Source organism: Oncorhynchus gorbuscha, linkage group LG01 (genome assembly GCF_021184085.1).
Source record: "Oncorhynchus gorbuscha isolate QuinsamMale2020 ecotype Even-year linkage group LG01, OgorEven_v1.0, whole genome shotgun sequence".
Lineage (NCBI taxonomy): Eukaryota > Metazoa > Chordata > Actinopteri > Salmoniformes > Salmonidae > Oncorhynchus > Oncorhynchus gorbuscha.
Genome location: NC_060173.1, coordinates 78768994 through 78796863, shown reverse-complemented (window position 1 = coordinate 78796863; position 27870 = coordinate 78768994). Strand labels below are relative to the sequence as shown.

The following is a 27870-nucleotide window of genomic DNA, read 5'->3' as shown; positions in this document are numbered from 1 at the left end:
TTGGCTCCAGTTGTCCCAGCTGCATTGCTATTAACTGAAGCATATCCCAGTACAGGGGGGTAAACAAAGGTATGGTGTTAATCATAGTTCTCAAAACTCTTAACTGATTTATATCTAATAGCGTGTATTGAATGACCTTTTTTAGAATCAAAGCAAGTGCAAAGAAATGAGTCCCAATGACAATATTGTTTGCCTAATACCTGTAGCTACTTTTCAGTCTGTGTAGCACTAGAAAATCATCAGTAACATTTGCCCTTACTGAAAAGTAACTTTAAGATAAAAAAAATGTTTTAAAGTATTTGGCCAATGCATTTTTTTTTTTTAATAATGACTCAAATAAATATACAGTGTGCTAAAGTATTTAAATATATACAAACATACAAAATGTTCCAGTCTATACAGTACATTAGATTGGACAAAAGTGACTGCAAAAAAAATATTATCTTCAGGTAAACATTGGATTGAAACTGTTTATGCTAAAAAAAATATATAAAAAACAATCAATGGCAGATAATTCATTTAAAAAGTCTCAATTCAGAGAAAATGAATTGTAAGATATGATGCTTCTCATTTCCTCTGGATAGGACACAGTTTATTTTGGAGTTTGCTTCACAAATGCAGTCAATTGAGTTTAGACTGTACACAATAAATCACTAAGATCAATGGGTTTGTGACACTGGGATGTTTAGAAAAAAAATGGGAGATTCTTGTCTCTGACAGCATCCCAACAGTCAAGTGTCTTATGGGTAGTTCTCATTCTCATTCCAGCGTGTCACCCACTGCTTTTTCTCAAAGGAATGCAGCTTGGTTTTCCTGTCTTTGAACTGACGAGCCTCTTTCCTTATCCGTACAGCATGGTATATTGGAACGCTGTCATCATGTTCAGAACGTTTGAAAAATCCACACTGGCAAGAGAAAGGCAAAGATAATGATTCATTCTGCATTTTATAGGCTTGTATCAACCTGAACATACAAATAGAACACACATAATGCTCAAGCAAATCAGAGAGGCAATCCAAAGAGAGTTGTGTGAGAGCATGCTAAGAGTAGTAATTCAAAATAGCATTTCCAAACAGCCAGCCTGACAAAGCAGAAACCTAGAAAACATTAAGAAACTCCAAAGCACACAAGAAATAGTGGTTGATAGGTGTGAAATGTAGGAAAATGTAATAACTGCTCATTTGGGGGGGGGGGGGACATTGAATGCTGACCTAATTCAAACACACATACATGAACAAATGTCTGAACACCCTATCAAAGCTCGTTTTACATACTAATTGGCTAAATGATCAATTAGAGTACAAACTACATTGGTCTATGCATGTGTCTCTGACATTTTTGCACTCGAGATGTGCGGGAGTAAGCATTTCCTTTAAAGCAAAAGTGAGTTAGTGTTTAAGCCCACACGCCATGCTGACTGCAATGCCCATTTTACCCCAGGTCTGAGCGCAGAGAACGGGCACTATGCATCAGTAGTGAGTTTCTCTTGATCAGAGGCCTGAACATGGATCTGAGCCTTGTGATACGCTGCATCGTACTGGTCTTGTGGGGCTCTCTTGAAGAAACCACACTAAAGGAGAGCGAGGGTGATGAATCATTGGGAACAATATGAGAACACAGATATACTATAACACTACCGGAATGAATAATGATTCAATGTTGCATGTGTCTACTAATAGCTCAGAGTAGAATACAGTGAATATGTTGGTAAGTGTGTTGCGGTTGTAGACCACGCCTACCTTCCAGAGTAGAAACACTAGCAATGCCAACATCAGAATACCAGCCAGGACAGCCACAAGGATGATCCACCAGGGAACTCCACCATACTGGGTTACTGCCTTCTCTGGAAACACCGTGACTCTCACCTGCATGGGTACAAGAAGAAACAGTCTGTTTATTTCGATTTGTTACATATACATTCTTAAAATTGTATTGATCAGTGAAGGTGCCATTGTGTGAGTGGATGATAACGGGTGTCAAGAGTTCTTCTGTGCCACACACCTGAGTCTCAGCATTCCTGAGAACCATATTCTTTGCAGGAGCATCAAGGCTGATGGATGCTTTCACAATTATATCAAGATAGTTCAAATTGGCATAATTCTGTTTCAAAACAAAGGTTTTCAATGTTAGAGAATGACTGAATTATTCGTATCTGCTATTTAGGACTCTTTTGAAAAGCAAATAGCAACAGGCATGTTGTTTCTCACCTCAAGAAAGGTAGCGTTCCACAGACGGCATCGCAGCGCAATCACTGCACTACTGTCCAAGCCCTGTAGAGGGCACTTGATCACCACACATCTAGCGTCATAGCCATTGCCACACATCTGAGAGGAACATAACCTTTTGTCAGACAGACAACGTGTCATTATTGATCTATTTTTAAATGCAAGTGAAAGTGTGTTTACCAAAATCTTGTGCTTTTTTTTGTCCAATAAAGTCATTTTGCTTCCAGATTTTTTGCCTCCAACTTCACGCTTTTTCCTAGATGTGCCGGACTCCTAAAAAATAAATAAACTCATCACAAGTTAGTGATTCAAACTTGAATGTCTTAATAACACTTAATCTCTGGCCCATTTTGCTTTTCCACAAATGCATCAGGTACAGTGAAACTTCAGTAGGAAAGTATTACCTGAATGTGTTCGAGAGAGTTGATCTCAGTCTCTGGGGAGCAGGGGATCTCTTCCAGGCCAGTACTGCTGATCTTAACCAGATATAACAGCCATTTCCCATCCACATTCTCTTTGGGCCACTGGATGTTCAACGAGGCTGTGCCAAAGGACTTCAACGGCTTACCCAAATTGATTATCTGGAGGTATAATAATGAAATTTTTTTACATCACGGTCAAACTCAGACAACGTGATATTGAGAAACTGAGATAAGCAGACAATGATAATTACCTTAAATTCATAATCAATCAAACCGCCGATCTCCTCTTCTGTCTTGATGGCGCTCTCTCCTTTCACATCACCCCCAAAATACACCTGGGAGGGTCTCGCAACTCTGATTGATAAACAAACCACATATTAGTGGACTACATTTGTATTTATTAAGGATCTCCATTAGCTTCCTGGGGTCTGGCGGAATTAAGGCAGTTATACCATTTTTTAAAACATTACAATACATTCATTACAGAATTCACAACACACTAAGTGTGTGCCCTCAGGCCCTTACTCCACCACCACATATCTACAACACAAAATATATTTGTTCGTGTGTGTATAGTGCGTATGTTATCGTGTGTGTGTGCATGTGTCTGTGTGTGTTACGTCACAGTCCCCGCTGTTCCATAAGGTGTATTTTTACCTGCTTTTTAAGTCTGATTCTACTGCTTGCATCAGTTACCTGATGTGGAATAGAGTTCTATGTAGCCATGGCTCTATGTAGTGCTGAGCGCCTCCATAGTCTGTTCTGGACTGTGAAGAGACCTCTGGTGGCATGTCTTGTGGGGTATGCATCGGTGTCCGAGCTGTGTGCTAGTACTTTAAAAACAGACGGCTCGGTACCTTCAGCTTGTCAACGTGTCTTACGAAAACAAGTAATGATGAATATCTATCTCTCTTCCACTTTGAGCCATGGGAGATTGACATGGATGCCATTAATGTTCGCTCTCCCGTGTACTTTTAAATACATCAGATCAAAACAAGTATTTGACATCGAGTCGATGCAGTAGTCAACAAGTGAAAACGTTAGAAACACTACTTACCCTGCAACAGAAAGTAACAGCTCAATCACGACTTTCGCCTTTGCTTTCACTCTTCCCATTTTGTCCTGTGTACTGGTCCTGAAGGTAGTGAAGTGACACATAAGTGTTTGTTATCCTCTTAAAATGTAATGGCAAAAGATACATTTCCGCCTGAAATGGACATACCCAAAAGTAACTGCTGTTCGTGTGTAATTACATGCTTCTGACATGCAGAAACTTTGTGTATTTGGAAAGAAGACATCTGGGAGATGAGGAAATGATCAGAAGATAGATAGTTTACACATGAACAAGAACACACAAAATATGTTTTTATTGTTATTTTGATGGTCATCTTTCATTAACCAGCTAGCTATAAGTGAATTATTGATGACTAGAGCTGGAAACGCATCAGATGGCTTCCACAACATGTGAACTATATCAGAAGAAAAATAGGCTTGATAGACCTAACAACTAGAAATGGGCTGAACTATATCAGAAGAAAAACTAGAAATGGGCTTGATAGACCTAACAACTAGAAATGGGCTTGATAGAACAACTAACAACTAGAAATGGGCTTGATAGACCTAACAACTAGAAATGGGCTTGATAGACCTAACAACTAGAAATGGGCTTGATAGACCTAACAACTAGAAATGGGCTTGATAGACCTAACAACTAGAAATGGGCTTGATAGACCTAACAACTAGAAATGGGCTTGATAGACCTAACAACTAGAAATGGGATTGATAGACCTAACAACTAGAAATGGGATTGATAGACCTAACAACTAGAAATGGGATTGATAGACCTAACAACTAGAAATGGGATTGATAGACCTAACAACTAGAAATGGGATTGATAGACCTAACAACTAGAAATGGGATTGATAGACCTAACAACTAGAAATGGGATTGATAGACCTAACAACTAGAAATGGGATTGATAGACCTAACAACTAGAAATGGGATTGATAGACCTAACAACTAGAAATGGGCAGATGTTTTAGTAAGTGGTGTCAGGTGTGGTCACGGGACATTTCCAAGTGTCCCTAAACCTCTCCAAAGTGGCATATGTCTGTAAATGAGATAATTCCAGTGATATTACATATTTGCAATCCCTAAATGCTATTTGTTCAGTATAAAAACTATTTTTACCATATCAACCTCACTTCAAACATTGTGGTGGTGTTATGGGTTAGCCAGAGTACATTTCAGTGTCCTTTCAACGTCTCCAAAGTGTCTGAATGTGGTAATTGCACTGTTTTTGCTAAATGGATGTGCCTAAAAGTTATTGTTAACTATATAACTATAAAAACAACATTTCTACAACACCAACCTCTCTCAAACATTGTGGTGGTGTCGGGGGACATAGAAGTGTTTTTTCAACCTCTCCAAAGTGCCTGAACGTTTAGCGTAGGCTTATCCAATGTATTGGTCCCACATTCAAATGAACGGTTTACAAAAACAATATTAAAGCAACATGTATACATAAAAAAATGATATAAAATGTATTCTGAAACACAACTTGGTTTCGCATGTGTCCTTCGCTAGAAAATGTGCAAAAATGGAATGAATAGAAACTATTTACAAATGGCATTCGTGTTCGTTTTACATCACAGATGATTAGATTTCACCATAGCTTGTATATGTCAATAGTCTTTGAAGCAGTCCCTCTCTGCCAGGAAACAAAAAGTGAGCTGGCATTTCAACACCCCCTAGTTGGGCCCCTAATTCAGGCCCCTAATTCAGCCATTTCCAACACCAGCTGCTCTCAGAAGGCCAACTGGGAGAGAGGGGTTTGACCTTTTGCTTTGGCCATCTGCTTGTGGAGAATGAAAGCATTTACTGTAGCAATGTCCACAAAGTGGTAAACGAAAGTCTTGCACCACTTCCTGGTCTGGTGGAGGACCTGGTAGTAGCCTATCAGAGCATCAGTCCTTCACAGAAACGGAGACGTTCTTCCTCACCCGTGCCCCATTGGCATTTTTCACCCTCCTTGAGACATGGTTGTTATTAAATGCCTTATGCTGTGTGGTGAGAGTGGTTACTTCCATAGTGTCTATCCATTTCACAAAAAGCAGCTTATTAGTCCTGATCCAACATATAGTACCCCTCTTCGCTGTCTTTGCCGTTTACATTGGTCTTAGTGGAAACACGATTCTGTTAGGACGAATGGTGCCACAAGTCTATGAAAAGCATGGGACTAGTGTAAAAATGGTCCACAAAGAGCTTGTACTCACTGCCAAGTAAGGGGAAGTCCATCAGCTGCATAACAGGCCCTTCCCAGTGGGTGTGATCACCTTGCCTTCAAAGATGAAAAGGGTTCACGTGTAGGCAGGGGCTGAATTGGCACAAAGAGCGTGTAGCCCCACTTGGCCGGCTTATTATTCATATACTGCTTCAAGCCAATTCGAGCCTTTGAGGCAACCATGCGCTCAACTATAGATAGATTTTGAGCAGAATGGAAATAAGTTTTGCATGCCTCCACCATGTCATGATAAAGGGGTTTGACTCTTACAAGATGATCAGACCCTGCAGTCCCTTGGTTCTGGTCATTCTCCTGATCCTTTTGTGGGTCACTCATGTGAAGTGACCAAGAATCGGTTTTCACCTACGATGGAGGTGGGGAACTCAAAACCGATAGAGTGGGGTCTTGCTCCAGTTGTCAACTAGTCTTGATACCTTTACCAGTCCCATGTAAATCACCAAGGACATGTAGTTGAGCATGTCACCCCTGGTGACAGGTTTCCAAGACATCTTCCTTCCCCCCCTGCTGCTTCTTGTCGGTATTACTAATTAGTGTTCCCAATACAGAGGTGGTAAAGTAAAGCTGAAACAGCTGTAAGGGGGGCCTTCAGGTCGTTTGGGAAGGACCCCAGCTGTAAGGGGGGCCTTCAGGTCGTTTGGGAAAGCACCCAAGTGTAAGGGGGGCCTTCAGGTCGTTTGGGAAAGCACCCAAGTGTAAGGGGGGCCTTCAGGTCGTTTGGGAAAGCACCCAAGTGTAAGTGGGGCCTTCAGGTCGTTTTAGTTTAAACCTAAATTGTTCTGGCTCCTCATCATCTTGAAGGACTGTATAGCACCTGTCCTCCGTTGTGCTGCTTCCACCACCTCTCCCTCTTCTCTGTTGAGGCCTAGATCTCCTCCCTGTCTCTGTTGAGGCCTGGATCTCCTCCCTGACTCCCTCTCCCTCTCCCTCTTCTCTGTTGAGGCCTAGATCTCCTCCCTGCCTCCCTCTTCTCTGTTGAGGCTTAGATCTCCTCCCTGCCTTCCTCTTCCTCTTCTCTGTTGAGGCCTAGATCTCCTCCCTGCCTCCGCACCTCCAGATGAACTTGCAGACAGGGGAGTGGTGCCAGGGCCTGCAGTGGGGGTGGTTGAAGAGGAGTGGGGCCTTTGTCGAGTGGTGGATTTAGTACCATCAGACGGGGTGATTGACAGAGCAGTGGGGGGTGAAGACCTTGACCGGCAGGGGCGCTTGCTGGGAAGGGGGCTCCCAAACGTCATCATCCAAATTCTATGCATCCTCCACTCTGTGACGACTAAAATAAAATGATATTTTGTTGTAAGACACACAGAATAACAGTTGACTAAATTGACCAAACAACATTACTGTAAAGTAAAAACACCAAGCCTAAATTTGATCTGGACAGTGACTCACATAGATGGTGAGAAACACACACAACAATGCAAACAGTAACACTTTGGAGACAAAGGTAGAGGTGAGAACCACAGACAAAGGGAAAGGAAAATGGGGATACCTAGTCAGTTGTACAACTGAAATGTGTCTTCAGCATTTAACCACTGAATAAACAATGGCCATAAGAGTATAGTGGCCTCTCCAGATTTACAAGGATGAAACTTAGACAATAACTACTTTGGAATTATATAACATTGAAATGACTTGTTACATAGGCCTATGTAAACTAAATCCAAAGCACAAAAATCAGACAACTTATAAAAACTGAAATACACATAGTAAATTAGCTATGCAAAGCCATGGAAACCATTTACTTACAGATCTAAAAGAGGATCCAATCCTTCTAGATAGCAATCTTCGTCGGCCGAGTCGAAATTCCTCCTTTTCCAAATCGCTCCCCTGATCTGAGTCCGACTCCAGAATTGTATTTAAAGCGTCTATGTCGATATACTTATTCAAAGCGGCCTTCTTTTTAGGTTCCTGTTAGATATATTTATTTGAGTTTACTTCACTTCGATATTCTTTTTTATTTTCTTGAGAAGCCATATTTGATGAAAAAGCATTTAAATATGTTTACAATGTAATGTACGGTGCTCGGTACGTCTCGTCCTCTGAGTAGCAATTGTTCGCATCACGCATAAATGTTTCTAAGCCTTGCTTTGTCCCGCCCATGTCAACTCTAGTGGTTAGAGCATTGGACTAGTAAGTGAAAGGTTGCAAGATCGAATCCCCGAGCTGACAAGCTACAAAAAAATAACCGTCGCTCTGCCCCTAAACAAGGAAGTTAAACCACTGTTCCTAGGCAGTCATTGAAAATAAGAATTTGTTCTTAATTGACTTGCCTAGTTAAATAAAAAATATATATTAAAATCCGCAATCTAGGTAGCGGTCATCAGCTCGGCCTGCCCTTGTAAATGTGTTTTCCCATATATGCTATTAAGTCACACCAAAGAAGGTAGATCAATGGCCAAGATACTCAGCTTTCCACAGACACCATATTTTTGCAGATAGGGGCTACCGTTATCATACCAGACTGAATTGAAGAAAAAAGGATTTATACAAGTCAATCATCAGTCACCTTTGTGAAAAAAACAATAGTGCCACTTACGTTTGAAGCTCAAGGTCAATATTAATTTCTGCCGTATGGAGAGAGATACCAGCAGTGCTCAAGATTATGTAGAAAGTCACCTGGAAACACATTGCATCCAAATATTTCATAACATTCACCACAAGTGAGCCACACAATGACAGAATAATAAAAAGGACTGTCATGAAAACAAGTGCATAGCCTACCTCTGAATCTCTTTTGAATGGATTCCCCAGTTCACACTCTGTTTGGGAGCCATTCTGGTTGGCTAAACAGAGAACCGGTTTATCCCTCTGGAGAACAGGAACTCATTACAATGGTATTACTTGACGGATAGCAAAAAAGGTGTATGCTGAAATAAACCAGAGTCACTTCACTTACTGTCATTTTCTGAGAGCGGAAACCGGAGTATGAGAGAGCGTTGGGGAACATCCCCACCAGTTTAGCCTCATGGGCATCATCCCCATTTCTGTTCTTCACTGTCACCTCCAGAGCTATGTCCTTCTGATCACTGAGGGAGATCACTGGTAGCCCATTCTGCCTGGATAAAAACAAAACATTGCCTGATACCTATTCCTCAGAGTCATGGTTTTCTTTTCCAAATCTTATCATGAAAGTCCCTGAATGTATATGCACTAAGAATGTTTGTTCATACTCACATAGGTAATGGGGGAAATATATCTTGGTTGAGCTCTTTGGAGCAGAATCTGTACTCCAGTTGTAAGCTACTCTGGCAAATATTATCATTTCCGCATCCCTCCTTTAAGAAGTTCACCTGTAATGAAGCAAGATCAAGCTCATTTTCAATGCATCTGACAGTAAGTCCATTCTAAAAATGTACTGAATTCCAATCACTCTGAGACATTCAATGACATCATGAAACATGTGTAACAGTTGGGAAAGGAAGGTTACCTCAGTGACGACCTTGCTTGGCTGGGAGTTGTCAAGAATAGGCACAAGCTGGGGGAGAGCGTTCTGCCTCTTCTGCCGCTTGGTACCCTGGATTCCCAACGACACCTCAATGGGAATACCACGCAGCTTGTCCCTAATGTTATCCTACAGACAGAGAACACAATTATGTACACCATCTCCCTTCTAGGTATCCTTCTAGTATCCCAAGAGGGTTAGAAGAATACCAAAAAGTATTACCTGCAGTTTGATTTTTGTCTTGGTGCAAGCTCTTTTGTTTTGTCCCCGGAGGTCCAGAGTTCCGGTCGATCGGAAGTCCTGGTCGGTGCGCGACTTGTTGAGGAAGAGGATCCTGGAGGGAAGCCCTTGCTTCCTGCGATCTGCCTCACCCTCAAATGCGTAGCGGATAGCTGTAAGGAAACATTCCAGAACAACAGTGTGTATTATGTAAGGACAAAAGAATTCAGGACTTTCAGGACTATGACAAAGTATGCCAATTGGGCTGATGTGAAAGAAGAGAGAGGCTTCGCTTACTTAGTTTTGGGCTGTAGGATACAGGGTTTGCTTTATAGGTGAAACATGCCTCCACGGTCAAGCTATAGACAACACATGGATTATAATTCAATTGTGTTCATAGGAAACAAATCTACAGTAGCGCAAAGATGTCAGACATATTTTCAAACATGAGCACTCATCAAATCCCATCAACACCTTACCAGATACTGTTGCCACAGGTTTTCTTTGTGAGGTCAATTTCCTTTGGAGTAATTTTGACATCCTTCTGAATGCTAATAATTGGCCTTGCCCTAAAACAACAAAGAGTTGTTATGCGAGTTGTTACTGTATGTGTTATCGTGAAATGTATTTGTGCGGTCGTAACTGGATTGTTGTAGATAGCCGAACAAGATCGTTACCTGTAAACGAGAACTGTATCTGAGAGAGACCCAATAGCTATATCAGGATAGGAATTCTTATCTAAATCCATATTCCCAGCCAGAGAATATCCAAATAATCTGATGTTGTTGGGCATTCCCTCAAGGATCTGAAATGACAAATAAATCAAGAGGTGAAAATGGGATGCAGCAGTGATGTCATTCCACTACGTCAACAAGCATATCCCGTGACCAATAAAACACTGCATAACCAACCTGTGCCGGCTTGGTGTTGATTCCAATAGCAGAACCGTGGTAAATGTACACTTTTCCTGCCCCGGCATCAGCGTAGGGCGCTCCAACAGCAATGTCTGTAAAAGAGAAGCCATTTAGCTGTGGAATGTTACGAGACAAGCACAGAAAGGTCAGAAATAAGTACAGATGCCAGGTTCCCACCTTGATAGGAGTCCTGATTGATGTCACCGATGTTTTCCACTGCCAGCCCAAACATTGAGTCTTTGGTTCCATTGAGGCGGATTGGGGTGATCTTGTCCCACTTTCCTGCCTGGTTGATGTAGACATAAACAGCTCCTCCAAAGTCTCCCTCTTTCATAAAGAACTGAGGGGCTCCAACAACAATATCCTGCCACCTGTGATGCAAAAGAATAAAGGCGATATTTGAAACTTAAGTTACAATATCCATGTAGGTTTGATGACATAATGTGGGGTTCTCCAATAGGCGGGTGATTTTATACTGAACAAAAATATAAACGCAACATGCAACAATTTCTAAGATTTTACTGAGTTACAGTTCATATAAGGAAATCAGTCAATTATGTATTTCACATGACTTGGCAGGAGTGCAGCCAGGCCCACCTACTGGGGAGCCAATCAGAATGAGTTTTCCCCACAAAAGGGCTTTATTACATCCAGAAAAACTCTTCAGTTTCATAAGCTGTCCGGGTCGCTGGTCCCAGATGATCCCGCAGGTAAAGAAGCTGGATGTGGAGGTCCTGGGCTGTCATGGTTACACGTGTGCGGCGGTAGTGAGGCTGATTGGACGTACTGCCAAATCCTCAAAAACAACGTTGGAGGCGGCTTATGGTAGAGAAATTAACATTAAATGCTCTGGCAACAGCTCTGGTGGTGAACCCTGCAGCTGGCCAGCCAATTTGCATGCTCCCTCAAAACTTGAGACATCTGTTGCATTGTGTTGTGTGACAAAACTGCACATTTTACAGTGGCCTTTTATTGTCCCCAACACAGGGTGCACATGGGCAATGATCATGCTGTTTTGTCAGATTCTTGATATGCCACACCTGTCAGGTGGATAGATTATCTTGTCAAAGGAGAAATGCTCACTAACAGGGATGAACACAAATTTGTGCACAAAATTTGAGATTTTTTTTTTTTTGCGGTTATACGAACATTTCTTTTTTTCCAGCTCATAAAACATGGCACCAACACTTTACATGTTGCGTTTTTAAAAAACAAAAATCTGTATATTTGGCCCCACAAGTTTTCTGAGTAAAAAAAAAAAGATATAATTTTTTCCTAAAATCACCAGGAAATCATCTCAAAGGGATTGTAATTCAGGAAATCTGTTCCCAAGTATTCACACTGTGATCGTATCCCAATTAGAGCCCTGCACAAGCATGAATTTTAAACCCAAGCCCTACCCATGCCCACAATGTTCATGCCCTACCCTACCCAGGCCCACGATGTTCATGCCCTACCCTACCCAGGCCCACGATGTTCATGCCCTACCCTACCCAGGCCGATTGTTTCTGCCAAATTTTCGGCCCTGCCCGAAACCAGAAATAACTTCCTCCATTAGTAAATCCACTAGCTGCTCCTCTCTGTGTGTCACTCTCTCCCTGCACGCTGCTCACTCTGCATGCACTCTGGATCTGTAAGTACCCATAGCAACGGCTCCGCTTGGGCTGCTCTGCTCAATGATGAGACATGAGAGCAGTTAGCTGTTAGCTACTTTTCATCACTGCAAACTCCGACAAAACTCAAGGAACATTAGCATTTTCGGTGAAATCTCTCCCATCTTATATTTGACGAGGTTATGATCTTAGTCAGATACGACTGTACGATGCAGCAGGGCATGAGCAAATGGCTCAAGCCATGCCCATATCCTAGTTATTTATGGAAAAAAATTGGCCCTACGCGGCACTAACCCTATGTATAATTTCAGGGCCCGTCAGACTCAGCTTGGGTAGCAGAGCTCTAATCCCAATGTAATCAAGGTTGGAAATTATTCTGTGTATGCCAAATATTGTGTCTGTTTGGGATTCTTGAAGTGAATTTGCAGTGTACAAATTATTTATAACTAAGTTCCGGCCCCCCAAACATCCGCTCAAGGAAAAATGGGCCCACGGCTGAATGTAATTGGGGACCCCTGACATAATGTATGGATAAGCCAAAACTGGAAAAGCAGAAGTCAACTTGTGTCACATACCCATCTCCATTCAGGTCGACCACAGCTACATCATATCCAAAAGAAGATGCCAGTCCAGGCCCTTCTAGAATGTACTCTGGAGAGAGTCTTGCGGACACTTCATTCTCCTTTCTCAACAGGACCACAGCCCCACAGTGATTGGCTCGCGGTGCCCCAGACACAATGGTCAGTCCACGCCCCTTGGTAATGCTATGCCCAGAATCAATGGAAAACCCTGCAACATGAAATAAGAGGAATCTATAAATTGTTCATAAGCTTGTTCAGCTTATATCTTATACTATGTATAATTCAGAGCATTCATCTTTCATGAATAAATGAGTGAATTTGGGATGTAAAGAAAATCACAAGATGTGAACTATAGTAGTCATGTCATCTTGAAGCAACCAAGACAACATATGTTGATATAGATATAAGTAATTCCAGTAAAAAATGCAGTACATTCAAACATTACATTGAAATAATTACATGGTAAATGTTCAGATTAGAAACCATTCACAAGTTAACGACCATGTAGATGGAATGGTTAAGAGAGTATGTTTTAGCCACCTCGGAAGTCACAAACCTAAGAAACTATTGGATCGTCACATCCAGAGTTTTCTCAGGGCTGACCTGTAGAGAAGGCGACTTATACAGAAACTGATCCGCGTTGGCAGCAGACAAACTGGCCACGAACAGGATGCCTAAGCACAGAAAACACGTAGTTCCCGCAGTCAAGGTTCAGACCTACTGTACCCACCTAAGTAGCTGTTAGCAGGCACAGGCACCAGGTCAGGATCCAAGCGGTTCTCATCTCCAACTTCATAAGGTCCGTCATCATAAAATCCCCTTTCCAACAAAGTGTTGTTCTTTTGCTCTACACGTACAATGCCTAGAGTGGTTGAGAGTGAAGATGACAACGGAATGGTGCTGGATTAAATATGATCCTCAACAAAACCATATGAAATCTTCAACAATAATGACACAAGCAAAATGTAACTGGGTGAATTTATTTTTTACAGGTGAAAATAACATTGTATTGAAGGGCCATCCATGGGTGGACTGCTGAATGAATGAAATGTACCCATTCATTCTCAAAAAATGACTTATAAATGGCTCCTGAGCTTAGGTCAACTGTCGTACCCCATCAGAACCCAAAATATAATCTTGTTCAATGTTTGTAAACAAAGTACATGTAAACACACATGCTATAGCCTAAAAACAAGGTTAAAACTATAATTGTGAAATCATAGATGGTCATCCATAGCTCTGTCTTTAAATTTGAGGGTGGTTACATTTATCCAGCCCCATCCCCAGCTTTTTACAGAAACAGTGGTCGGAAGAATACTTGGTCATTGTTTCAACTGCTGATTGACACTTTAAAGCACAGGAAGGAAATGTCTGATGAAGTCTGTTGCAGAGCCTTTCCTTACCTCTAGAGGACATGTGAGTCACAATAAACTGCACAGTTCATTCTGCAGAGATTTAAATCTGTATATTGTACATCCATTGATTTTGATCGATTGAAGTAAATAGGTTTTGATAACTTACATGTACTTTTCACATTGTACATGTTTTGTCATTTAGCAGACGTTCTTATCCAGAGCGACTTACAATGGCAACTTAATTGCATACCTTATGAACAGACACCTACCTTTCCAGTTGTAGGCGCCAGGCGCTCCAAACACCACGTAATGGTAGTCCTTGGTGAAAGTGGCAGCCAGACCCTGCTGACAGGAGCCAAACCTCTCATGGCCTCTGGCTCTCCCCTCACAGAACCTCCAGTTCCCTCCATCTTCATCAGAGGATTCGTCAATAGTGAGGTCCTGACTCAGGATGTAGCAGCGACCTGTGATGTCACGGGACTCCTGAGCAGTGTCCACAAACAGACGTCTCTGATAGCGGTGAGCACAGGTCTGCAACGACGAGACAGCAGAATCAGCACGCAAGGCAGATCCTAAGCTAATGATACTGTAGATCTGACGCAAAGTTCTGCATAACAGATATACAAAGCACTATGAACCTGGCTAGTAACACAGCAATGCACAGTATTCTCCGACACTGACTTACCACAATCTTCCCTCCGGGGCCCTGGCTGTTAACTGTCACCCCCATCCACTGGTTCTCCTTGTTCTCAACTCTCACATCCTCTGTGGGAATTGATGTTGATTCTCGCTTTAGAATGAATTTTACTTACAGTGTATTGTGGTTAATAAAACGTCATGTTCAACCATATGTTGTGTAAGAAAGAGAAACAGAGAGAACCAGATTTGAGTAACACCTCACCTTCATTGTCAAAATCGATTCGGCGACAGTCATCGGATTCGGTGGTGATGTCACAACTGTACAGGCCACCGGTTATGTTGGCTCTCTGGTTAGCCAGTGCTTTGGCTCTCGGTGCTCCAATCAACAGTCTGCAAAAAAAATATATATATATATATATTTTCCAATTACTGTCTCTTTAAGATATTCATGGTCTATAGATTAATGTACTGTGACAATAGCAGATGTTAGAGATGTTTGGTAATCCTATACTGCAGCTGTCATATTCAATAATTCATATTGACCAAAGCAGTCAGTTTAGTAACCCAGAACTGGCCTGGATAACAGATACCATGTCAAACATAGTACATGTCCACTACTTAATATTCAAACTGCCTGCAATCATAGTACTGTCTCATAGACTTCAATAAATTGTGAACATGCCATTTGAGATGTACTACAATGAAATATGTTTTTTTTGTATTTCATCTGGCTGTCAGTTAATGTCCTCAGAATAATTATTTTTGTGAACTTCTCATGATCTGTCTCTGTAGCACAGTAGTCTACTGTGCTTTACAATTAGCACTAGGCAGACAAACAGTATGATCTAATTTGGAGCATATTCAATCATACGATTGTCCTGTACAACATTAGTTCACTGACCACAACATATCCAAATCACCCCGAGTGCCGAAGAGAATCTTAACAACCGCAGGGGACAATAGCCTGCATGAATACGTTTTAGGGTTGAATAACTTGTAGAGCCATTTATTTATGCCCTCTATTTATGCACAATACTTTATAATCGCTGCGACTGACTGATATTGCAATGAAATGTAATAGCTTAGGAGGGCTTTGAGGAATTGGCTGTAGTTGGCACGTTGCTAAATCACAAAAGCATCCCTGTTAGGCGAACACTATAAAAGGGGAACAAACAGGACAACCACAGTGAGAGACAAACACTTCAGCAGGACCTCTCTGGGTCATATTTTCCAGCCTGAACAGTGAGTGAGAGCCACAGCCACATACTAAGGAACACTGAAAACATGATCAGATGCATCAATGAGAATGGCTAACTATACCGAAGCCTCCCACCATTAGCTCGGACAAATTGAAAACCCTAGTCATTGGCGACTCCATTACCAGCAGTATTAGACTTAAAAAATAATCATCCAGCGATCATACACTGGGGCAGGGCTACCAACGTTAAGGCTATGCTGAATTTTGTTATCCACGTCGGCACTAACGATTTTCGGATGAAACAGTTAGAAGTCACCAAGCGCAACATAGCTTCAGCATGTAAATCAACTAGAAAGATGTGTCGGCATCGAGTAATTGTCTCTGGCCCCCTCCCAGTTAGGGGGAGTGATGAGCTCTACAGCAGAGTCTCACAACTCAATCGCTGGTTGAAGACTGTTTTCTGCCCCTCCCAAAATATATCATTTGTAGATAATTGACCCTCTTTCTGGGACTCACCCACAAACAGGACCAAGCTTGGCCTGATGAGGAGTGACGGACTCCATCCTATCTGGACAGGTGCTCACATATTATCTGTGAACATAGACAGGACTCTAACTCCCCTAGCTCCACAATGAGATAGGGTGCAGGCCTGTCGGCTTAGCAGAGTCTGCCACTAGCACAGTCAGTGTAGTCAGCTCAGTTATCCCCATTGAGACGGGGGCTGTGCCTAGATTTCGGTTGGGCAAAACTTAACATGGCGGTGTTTGCCTTATAGCAATCTCACTAGAATAAAGACCTCCTCCATTCCTGCCATTATTGAAAGAGAATGTGATATCTCACTTCTCAAAATAGGGCTACTTAATGTTAGATCCCTCACTTCCAAGGTAGTCAACTAATCACTGATCATAATCTTGATGCAATTGGCCTGACTAAAAACATGGCTTAAGCCTGATGAATTTACTGTGTTCAATGAGGCCCCACCTCCTGGATACACTCGTGACCATGTCCCCTGTGCATCCCGCAAATGCGGAGGTGTTGCTAACATTTACGATTCCAAATTTCAATGTATAAAAACAAAAATGACTGTGTTTTCATATTTTGAGCTTCTAGTCATGAAATCTATGCAGCCTACTCAATCCATTTTTATAGCTACTGTTTACAGGCCTCCTGGGCCATATACAGCGTTCCTCACCGAGTTCCCTGAATTCCTTTCGTAACTTGTAGTCATGGCAGATAATATTCTATTTTTTAAATTTAATATTCACATGGAGAAGTCCACAGACACACCCCAAAAGGCTTTCGGATCCATCCTTGACTCAGTGGGTTTTGTCCAACATGTCTTCGGACAAACTCACTGCCACTGTCATACTCTGTACCTAGTTCTGTCCCGCGGAATAAATACTGTGGATCTTAATGTTTTTCCTCATAATCCTGGACTATTGGACTACCATTTTATTACGTTTGCAATCACAAAAAATTATCTGCTCAACCAAGGATCTTCAAAAGCCATGCTATACATTCTCAGACAACCCAAAGTTTTCTAGATGCCCTTCCAGACTCCTTCCACCTACCCAAGGACGTCAGACTACAACAATCGGTCAACCACCTAACTGAGGAACTTAATTTAATCTTGTGTAATACCATAAATGCAGTCGCACCCCTAAAAACAAAAAACATTTGTCATAAGAAACTAGCGCCCTGGTATACAGAAAATAACCGAGCCCTGAAGCAAGCTTCCAGAAAATTGGAACGGAAATGGCGCTACACCAACTAAGTCTTCCAATGAGCTTGGAAAGACAGTACCATACAATATCGAAGAGCCCTCACTGCTGCTCGATCATCCTATTTTTCCAACTTAATTGAGGAGACGAAGAACAATCCAAAATGTGTTCTTGATACTGTCACAAAGCTAACTAAAAAGCAGCATTCCCCAAGAGAGGATGGCTTTCACTTCAGCAGTGAAAAATTAATGAACCTCTTTGACAAAAAGATCATGATCATTAGAAAGCAAATTACGGACTCCTCTTTAAATCTGCGTATTTCTCCAAAGCTTAGCTGTCCTGAGTCTGCACAACACTGCCAGGACCTAGGATCAAGGGAGACACTCAAGTTTTTTAATACTATATCTCTTGACATATTGATGAAAATAGTCATGGCCTCTAAACCTTCAACCTGCGTACAGAAATCTTTGTTTGCAATTACAGAGATCATACGTTTCATGTAGTTCTTGACCAGGTTTGCACACATTGCAGCAGGGATTATGGCCCACTTCTCCATACAGACCTTCTCCAGATCCTTCAGGTTTCGGGGCTGTCACTGGGAAATAAGGACTTTCAGTTCCCTCCAAAGATTTTCTATTGGGTTCAGGTCTGGAGACTGGCTAGGCCACTCCAGGACCTTGAGATGCTTCTTACGGAGGCAGTCCTTAGTTGCCCTGGCTGTGTGTTTTGGGTCGTTGTCATGCTGGAAGACCCAGCCACGACCCATCTTCAATGCTCTTACTGAGGGAAGGAGGTTGTTGGCCAAGATTTCGCGATACATGGCCCCATCCATCCTCCCCTCAATACGGTGCAGTCGTCCTGTCCCCTTTGCAGAAAAGCATCCCCAAAGAATGATGTTTCCACCTCCATGATTCACGGTTGGGATGGTGTTCTTGGGGTTGTACTCATCCTTCTTCCTCAAAACATGGCGAGTGGAGTTTAGACCAAAAAGCTCTATTTTTGTCTCATCAGACCACATGACCTTCTCCCATTCCTCCTCTGGATCATCCAGATGGTCATTGGCAAACTTCAGACGGGACTGGACATGCGCTGGCTTGAGCAGGGGGACCTTGCGTGCGCTGCAGGATTTTAATCCATGACGGCGTAGTGTGTTACTAATGGTTTTCTTTGAGACTGTGATCCCAGCTCTCTTCAGGTCATTGATCAGGTCCTGCTGTGTAGTTCTGGGCTGATCCCTCACCTTCCTCATGATCATTGATGGCCCACGAGGTGAGATCTTGCATGGAACTCCAGACTGAGGGTGATTGACCGTCATCTTGAACTTCTTCCATTTTCTAATAATTGCCTTCTCACCAAGCTGCTTGCCTATTGTCCTGTAGCCCATCCCAGCCTTGTGCAGGTCTACAATTTTATCCCTGATGTCCTTACACAGTTCTCTGGTATTGGCCATTGTGGAGAGGTTGGAGTCTGTTTGATTGAGTGTGTGGACAGGTGTCTTTTATACAGGTAACAAGATCAAACAGGTGCAGTTAATACAGGTAATGAGTGGAGAACAGGAGGGCTTCTTAAAGAAAAACTAACAGGTCTGTGAGAGCCAGAATTCTTACTGGTTGGCAGGTGATCAAATACTTATGTCATGCAATAAAATGCAAATTAATTACTTAAAAATCATACAATGTGATTTTCTGGATTATTGTTTTAGATTCCGTCTCACACAGTTGAAGTGTACCTATGATAAAAATTACAGACATCTACATTGTAAATAGGGAAACCTGCAAAATCGGCAGTGTATCAAATACTTGTTCTCTCCACTGTACCTACATGTACGCTACGGTCACAAGACGCAGGCCTCCTTATTGTCCCTATAATTTCTAAGCAATCAGCTGGAGGCAGGGCTTTCTCCTATAGAGCTCAATTTTCATGGAATGGTCTGCCTACCCATGTGAGAGAAGTCTTTATTGGACTCATCTCTTCAGTAGGTCCTATGATGGAGTGTAGTCTGGCCCAGGGGTGTGAGGGTGAATGGAAAGGCACTGGAGCGACGAACCGCCCTTGCTGTCTCTGCCTGGCCGGTTCCCCTCTCTCCACTGAGATTCTCTGCCTCTAACCCTATTACACGGGCTGAGTCACACTGGCTTACTGGTGCTCTTACATGCCGTCCCTGGGAGGGGTGCTTCACTTGAGTGGGTTGAGTCACTGATGTCATTGTCCTGTCTGGGTTGGCACCCCCCTCGGGTTCGTGCCGTGGGGGAGATCGTGGGCAATACTCGGTGTTAGCGCAAATCAAATCAAAGTTTATTTGTCAAGTGCCAACTACAACAGGTGTAGACATTACAGTGAAATGCTTACTTACAAGCTCTAACCAATAGTGCAAAAAACAGGGTAGTAAGTTGGTGGTTGAAGATATCCCTCTAGTGGTGTGAGGGCTGTGCTTTGGCAAAGTTGGTGGGGTTTTATCCTGCCTGTTTGGCCCTGTCCGGAGGTACAGTCAGATGGTGCCATAGAGTCTCCCAACCCCTCCGGTCTCAGCCTCCAGTAATTATGCTGCAATAGTTTGTGTTGGGGGCCTAGGGTGTCTCTCTCTCTCTCTCTCAGGCTAATTGAAATAATTTGAGTCAATTGGTGGTGTATCCGTGGATGTATTTCAAGGCCTACCTTCAACCTCAGTGCCTTTTTGCTTGACATCATGGGAAAATCAAAAGAAGGTGCCTGAAGGTACCACGTTCATCTGTACAAAAATTGTATGCAAAGTATAATCACCATGAGACCACGCAGCCGTCATACCGCTCAGGAAGGAGACACGTTCTGTCTCCTAGAGATGAACTACTTTGGTGCGAAAAGTGCAAATCAATCCCAGAACAACAGCAACGGACCTTGTGAAGATACAACAGTATCTACAGTAAAACGAGAACTCTATCGACATAACCTGAAAGGCCGCTCAGCAAGGAAGAAGCCACTGCTCCAAAACCGCCATAAAAAAGCCAGACTACAGTTTGCAACTGCAAATGTGGACAAAGATCGTACTTTTTGGAGAAATGTCCTCTGGTCAGATGGAACTTCCAAAATTGTGGCAAAATGGCTTAAGGACAACAAAGTCAAGGTATTGGAGTGGCCATCACAAAGCCCTGACCTCAATTCTATAGAACATTTGTGGGCAGAAGTGAAAAAGCGTGTGCGAGCAAGGAGGCCTACATGCCTGACTCAGTTACACCAGCTCTGTCAGGAGGAATGGGCCAAAATTCACCCAACTTATTGTGCAAAGCTTGTGGAAGGCTATGTGGACAGGTATCCAGGCAAAGACGGAACTGCCAACAAGTTACACTTAGGGGAAAGGAGACTCATTTTCCAAGTACAGACAGATTTGAAAAGGTTCAAAGTATCGGAAATGCTTTTTTAAGACACATTATCAAAAATAACATTGCAACTCTACTGTCCTATGTTCCTCTAAAAAAAGAAACCCCCAGGTTATAGCATCAAGTTAGCTGAGCAACTAAGTGCATGGAGAGCCATCATATTCCTATCCGTGTCAAGAAGTCTAAGACAGTCGGATTGGTTACAGACCATGGCTAGGAGGGGTGGCAATATTTGCGGTGTGTCCTTAAAAACAAGTGGAAAAGTGACAATTTCATTCAGCGCTAGTGGGAAGTTTTAAGACCCACAAAAAGCAGTAACGCAGTTGATAATGGCAAGGATTTAGAGAGCAGAAGGGCAGCCTATCCAGCCATGATGCACAGTGTCCACATGGAAACATATTTTTGTTGTTGTTGAAAAAATGTAGTATTTAGAAACATTTAAAAAAACAATTGGTTTCCCCCCGATTTCATTTAATTTGATTCAAAACCAACCATAGCCTACCCTCCCCTTAATCATGGCTGGTTTAGCAGCATAGCACATAGTGTCTTTTTCTTTTTTCTTTTGACCCTCATTCTTTTTTATTACTCACAATTTTGCTTGTTCACGTAGGCTATCCATCCCCCTTTTGGAAGAGCACTCGTCATCCCTAACCCTACCAAAGACACACTCCTCATCCGATTACCAAAGACACACTCCTCATCCGATTACCAAAGACACACTCCTCATCCGATTACCAAAGTCACACTCCTCATCCGATTACCAAAGACACACTCCTCATCCAATTACCAAAGACACACTCCTCATCCCATTACCAAAGACACACTCCTCATCCCATTACCAAAGACACACTCCTCATCCCATTACCAAAGACACACTCCTCATCCGATTACCAAAGACACACCCCTCATCCGATTACCAAAGACACACCCCTCATCTGATTACCAAAGACACACTCCTCATCCCATTACCAAAGACACACTCCTCATCTGATTACCAAAGTCACACTCCTCATCTGATTACCAAAGACACACTCCTCATCTGATTACCAAAGACACACTCCTCATCCCATTACCAAAGACACACTCCTCATCCCATTACCAAAGACACACTCCTCATCCCATTACCAAAGTCCCACTCCTCATCTGATTACCAAAGACACACTCCTCATCCCGTTACCAAAGACACACTCCTCATCCCATTACCAAAGTCACACTCCTCATCTGATTACCAAAGACACACTCCTCATCCCGTTACCAAAGACACACTCCTCATCCGATTACCAAAGACACACTCCTCAAATAATATTCAGTCCTCCTATCATTTTTGGGAGAATCTGCGACACACATAAGCAACGATAATTGACAGGAGCCTAGTATTTAGTACAGACGTGCAAATGTTATGCGTAAAGACATTTAAGCCTACGCGTGCACACAGTGCCATGAAACGAGAGAAGTGATTTATGATGTCATGCATCTGACTCGGTCCTACCTAGAAATATTGTTGCTGGTTGTTTTTTGTTTAATTCTGATTAAAAACCAAACTTCCATGGCTTCGAATGCAACGCAGTTTTGTCTGATATTTCTGCAGTAGTGCAAATACAGTATGATCTGTAAGAGGGTTCTATGATGTTTATAAAACATGATTTTATAAACTATGTTTGGATGTGCGTAAAACCCTCCATAGTCTAAGTTGCCTTGTCTGTATTATTATGCGCCCCACAGGGAGCAATTATGGTGTCTGTAACTGTCTCTATACATAGCCTATGTAGCTCAGTTGGTAGAGCATGGCGCTTGTGACGCCAGGGTAGTGGGTTCGATTCCCGGGACCACCCATACGTAGAATGTATGCACACATGACTGTAAGTCGCTTTGGATAAAAGTCTGCTAAATGGCATATATTATATTATTATTATTATTAAAACAAGTTGTTGTTCATTTTTTTGTGTGTGTCTTTTTAGGCCTTATCAATAGCCTAGTGAATTTGATCTTGCTTATTGACTACGTTTAGCATGTCCATATCCAGACTGCAATTTACAGTAAGGCTAGCCCCTATATCAGTGCGAATGCTATACCGTAGCCTATGTTTAACAATGTATTTCCATACTGGACCAATGCAATTAGAAGACTGTGGACTGCAAACATGTTCAACATATTTAGCAAATATGAGGCAGGCTATTTAACGAAGGAGGCTGTAAGGGACTAACTTTCAAATTGGAGTTGATGACAAAGCAATACATAAAATACCGTAAATACACAACATGAAGCAACCACATATTTAGCCATGGAGCATGTTCTGATTGGCTAGTGAGGGGCCAAGCCTTCACACACCCACAAGTTGTTTATTCTCCAAAACCCAGCCCTTTCACGGCATCGCCAGCTACTACACCCATAATTCCAATTGTGAAAATAATTCAAATATTTCTGACACACCCCTGAACCTATAACGCTACCACCAGCACTACGATTTACAATTGCGTTAGGCGTGTTAAAATAGAGTCCAACGTGTAAATGAATAGTGGTGGCCAAACTGTAGTTGTATCCTGTGACCTTGCTGACCTTTTTCCCCAAATGTTGTGTGATGCTGACCCTACAGCTGTGCACTCAAAGCCCCCAGAACCACTGCAGCTGTTCTAACTGTGTCTGTTTACCTACACCAACACTTGGCACTGGCCTAGAGTTGGCTTGTTACACCAGCCAGGCCATAACAACATTTGGCAAAAGTGTGTGGTTTTTCAAACCAACCAGGGCCTGAGCTCCTCTATCACTGCTAATAAATCAGTGTCTCAGTCTCTACCCAGGAGATTATAACCTGCCTTTGAGCTTTCCTGGGACACAGCCAACTGCCAGGCTCTTGAGAAATTCCAAGCTTCTGTTTTTCCATCAAAGATCATGAAATGTAAACCTCCTGTTCCAGGCCCTGGGTCTCCTGCCCTTCTAGGCCCCGAGTTGGCTGTCACTCTAGGTCTGCAGTCCCTGCTCCTAGCCAGTTCGCAGCCCCCAGCCTCAGCCAGTGCCCAGCCACCTGTCCTAGCGCTATGCTCCCAGATCCCTACTCAGCTAGGCTTGCAGGCCTCTGTCTTAGTAGTAGGCCCCGATTTTCCTGCCCGGCTAAGCCCTCAGCCCCCCTGACCTGGGGGAACCACTGTTCACTGACCTTGGGACCGGCTGTCTCCAGTTCTGGGAGGCCGCCCCACCTCCTGCACTTGAAGACCCTTGGCCATCGCACCTGGGAAATCACCTGACCTCATCTCTGGGGCCCAGCCTGCCCCTGCCTTCGGCTCTCTGATGTGCCTCGCCCAGAGGTCTCCACCTGCTCCACCATGGGAGTCATCATCTTCAGCAGTAGGGAGAAGTCACTAACTCAGTGCCCAGGAATGGGCCCCAGCAGCCTTCAACCAGCTGAGCTAGAGGATCTTCCACCATCCCTGTGGCATCCCATGGGGTGGCCAGACACTGTTCCTCCTCGTGGGGTGGCCCCTACGCCACTTCACAATAACAGCACTTACAGTTGACCAGGGCAGCTCTAGCAGGGCAGAAATTTTACTTTACTGACTTGTTGGAAAAGTGGAATCATATGACGGTGCCACGTTGTAAGGCCATTCTATTGCCAATGTTTGTCTATGAAGATTGCATGGATGTGTGCTCAGTTTTATACAGCTCACAGCAATGACTGTGACTGAAATAGCCGAATGCACTCATTTGAATGGGTGTCCACATACTTTTGTATATATATAGTGTATTATTATGAGTATGTTGTGCATGCTACTATTACTGGAAGATAATGTGTTATATGCCAGATAAAGTTATCAAATTAGTAGAAGACTCTAAATGGCCTGGTGCACTCTGCACATTTATGGCCTATCAGATAAGATCTCTAGCTGGCCAGAGAGAGAAGGCCATCAATTCTGACTGGCAGCAGTTATTAGCCTCTCTCTCTCTGCCAAGATGTTGACATCTCATCTTTAGTTGTGTGAATTGGTGTCTGCAATGATAATGATAGGCTATGTGGTCTACAGTCAGTAAGGGTGTGTGGATAAAATCACTGGGGAAGCCAAGTCCCCAAAAAAAAGCACAATTTTCAACCTGTTGTGATAATTGCGTTGTTTGCTCTGTAAGCCGTTAGTTCATAAGCCTTGCGACCGTGATATACTGTACAGGCCTAAGGCAGAGACAATGAGAAGAATACATTCAACCACACCTTTGTTTCATCACAAAACCGGGGAGCCTCCTCTGTCCGGTGAAGTCAAAATCAAATCAAATGGTATTTGTCACATGCGTCGAAAATGCAGTTAAGAAAATATGTACTAAATAAACGAAAGTACCAAAAATAAGTAACAATACTAAATAAACGAAAGTACCAAAAATAAGTAACAATAATGAGGCTATATACAGGGGGTACGGGTACGAGTCAATGAAACTCTGAATATGGACACATCTGCCTGGTTTTTGCCGGACCGCCTGTAGTGGGCAGATCTAAGTCAATCAGCACATAGCGGGTAAGGGCTCAGAAGTCAACTGCTCAGATGTGCTCCAGCTAGCCATTTTTTTTCAATAGTAAATAGCTCAGACTTCATGGATTGTTAATTATCTAAGTTATGCAATGATTGGGCTTCCATGTTTTTAAATGGTGCACAATGCACTGTACTTACACAGATGTTTGACAGTTAAAATCCCAGTGTGTTCTGTCTGGACCACTGCCCTTAGCACTCCTGTTCTAAACCAATAACTAACCTTGACTCATGTCACACGTAGCCACTCTCACTGTTGGGAAAACAACAGGTCACAGATCATTGCTCTTTTCACAGGAATACATCTCAACTGTCAGAGAATGGATCACAGCTTAATAGTGAAAACCATGGTCACACCACTGAAGATGCCAGAGTTGTTATTTAGTAGAATGAAAACCGTTTGTTTTATAGACCAGGGTTTATAAACATGTTATGAACTCATTCAACAAGTGCAAAAGGCTGGAGTCCTTGGTGAAAGGAAATATTGACAGTAAGAACCCCAGACAAAGTACACTGAACACAACATGTAAAGTGTTGGTCACAGAAAGATCCCAGAAATGTTCCAGTTGCACAAAAAAAGCTTATTTCTCTCAAATGTTGTGCACACATTTGTTTACATCCCTATTAGTGAGCATTTCTCCTTTGCCAAGATAATCCATTCACCTGACAGGTGTGGCATATCAAGAAGCTGATTAAACAGCATGGTCCTTACACAGGTGCACCTTGTGCTGGGGAAAGAAAAGGCCAAATGTACAGTTTTGTCACACAAAACAATGCCACAGATGTCTCAGGTTTGAGGGAGTGTGCAATTTGCTGGCTGACTGCAGGAATGTCCACCAGAGCTGTTGCCAGAAAATTGAATGTTAATATATCTACAATAAGCCGCCTCCACCTTTGTTTTAGAGAATTTGGCAGTACATCCAACCGGCCTCACAACCGCAGACCACGTGTATGGCGTTGTGTAGGTGGACGGTTTGCTGACGTCAACGTTGTGAACAGAGTGCCCCATGGTGGCGGTGGGGTTATGGTATGGGCAGGCATAAACTACGGTCAATGAACACAATTGGATTTTATCGACGGCAATTTGAATGCACAAAAATACTGTGACGAGATCCTGAGGCCCATTGCGAGGCCCCCTTTTTTTAAGGTATCTGTGAAAACAGATGCATATCTGTGTTCCCGGTCGTGTGAAATCCATTGATTAGGGCCTAATGAATTTATTTCAATTGACTGATTTCCTCATATGAACTGTAACTCAGTAAAATCTTTGAAATTGTTGCATGTTGCGTTTATATTTTTGTTTATATTATATTTTACTGTTTGACCAATTGACACTGCCAAAAGGCTTCTTAAATGATAACAGTAATATTATACTTTTAAAATAACAGCTAGGCATGTATTACAATGTCCAATACTGTGAAAAGGGGTTAGATAGATATCACTTGAGTAGTCACTTGTTACTAGGGATTTAGAGTCACTTTCTTTGGAACAAATTCAATTAACATGCAATATTTCTCGAGTGACAAAGCTTGTTACCTCTGGTTTGCCATTGTTAACTTGTAGCAAGGTCTCTGTCAAAAGGACATTCTTAAACACACAATGCCTGGCCCCACGCTCTACTGAATATAAATCATCACTGTGCTCTTACTACAGCGCATTCAACATGTAGGTCTACAAAACATTGGGAGTAAAAATCTTCAAAATTCCTTAACGTAATTTCTACAAGTATTTAAAATCTGACAACGAATCTGTCATTATTCCCATGTAGGAAAAGCAATGGATAATTTATCTACATAATGAAACAATTGCGGAAAGTTGCTTTTAATTAGGAAAGGTTTTCAACAAAACGTATTAGTTTTACATGTACCTATTCACCTCCGTCGACAAGAAAACGGTCCCATAAGAATTTGGCCAATGAACCTGCGACCATGCTTCGAGAGATGAATGATCCAACTATGCGTAAAGTGGAGACGTAAAATAAGTAGCTAACCAAACTCAAACGTAGTGCAATAAACGCAACAGAACTCATACAGCAACAACAACACAAACAAACAAACAAAACAAATCTTACATTGTTTTATCTGAAGGATTAAGTTGCCGGTGCATGGCTAGAGAGAATCCAAATAAACTGCCCGGTTCTCCGTCTTTCCTCAGGACATTCAAGGTATCCAGGTTGAAGCCTGATATATGGGTCCATTCTAGCAAACAAATAAGTACCACGTGAATTGGAACATATATTCTCGGGTGCACCATTGCGTTAGGACCTAAGGGTACCACTATAGTTCAATGCTGTGCTGGTTGTTCCACTACCCCTCGCTCAGGATTCGCTGCAGAATTCCATGACCTGCTGAATGCCTCTGTTGTTATCCCGGGTTTACG

At 42.6% G+C, this 27870-nt stretch overlaps 1 protein-coding gene and 1 long non-coding RNA gene across 4 annotated transcripts; both read right to left on the bottom strand.

Moving 5' to 3' along the window:
• Positions 1 to 298: 298 nt before the first annotated feature.
• LOC124043135 (integrin alpha-6-like) lies at positions 299 to 27870 on the bottom strand. Of its 3 annotated transcripts, XM_046361373.1 has the most exons (26): positions 27563 to 27870; positions 14974 to 15101; positions 14758 to 14837; positions 14342 to 14603; positions 13448 to 13579; positions 12712 to 12925; positions 10701 to 10894; positions 10521 to 10615; positions 10287 to 10414; positions 10089 to 10178; positions 9907 to 9968; positions 9613 to 9782; positions 9376 to 9519; positions 9123 to 9238; positions 8845 to 9004; positions 8670 to 8756; positions 8485 to 8564; positions 3705 to 3782; positions 2899 to 3001; positions 2630 to 2806; positions 2406 to 2498; positions 2208 to 2324; positions 2002 to 2100; positions 1740 to 1865; positions 1436 to 1570; positions 767 to 905 (listed from the first exon to the last, which is right to left on the bottom strand). In XM_046361373.1, exons 1-25 carry the CDS (start codon positions 27742 to 27744, stop codon positions 1463 to 1465), a joined length of 3225 nt encoding a protein of 1074 aa, XP_046217329.1. In that variant the 5' UTR covers positions 27745 to 27870; the 3' UTR covers positions 767 to 905; positions 1436 to 1462. The 3 variants fall into 3 exon arrangements, with proteins under 3 accessions (XP_046217320.1, XP_046217336.1, XP_046217329.1); XM_046361364.1 differs by lacking the exon at positions 1436 to 1570 and having other exon boundaries at positions 299 to 905; XM_046361380.1 differs by lacking the exons at positions 1436 to 1570; positions 27563 to 27870 and adding an exon at positions 16426 to 16525 and having other exon boundaries at positions 299 to 905.
• Positions 3998 to 4419, bottom strand: LOC124043151. Its single transcript, XR_006840279.1, has 2 exons — positions 4380 to 4419; positions 3998 to 4147 (listed from the first exon to the last, which is right to left on the bottom strand). It is a non-coding gene; the product is annotated as an uncharacterized LOC124043151 (long non-coding RNA).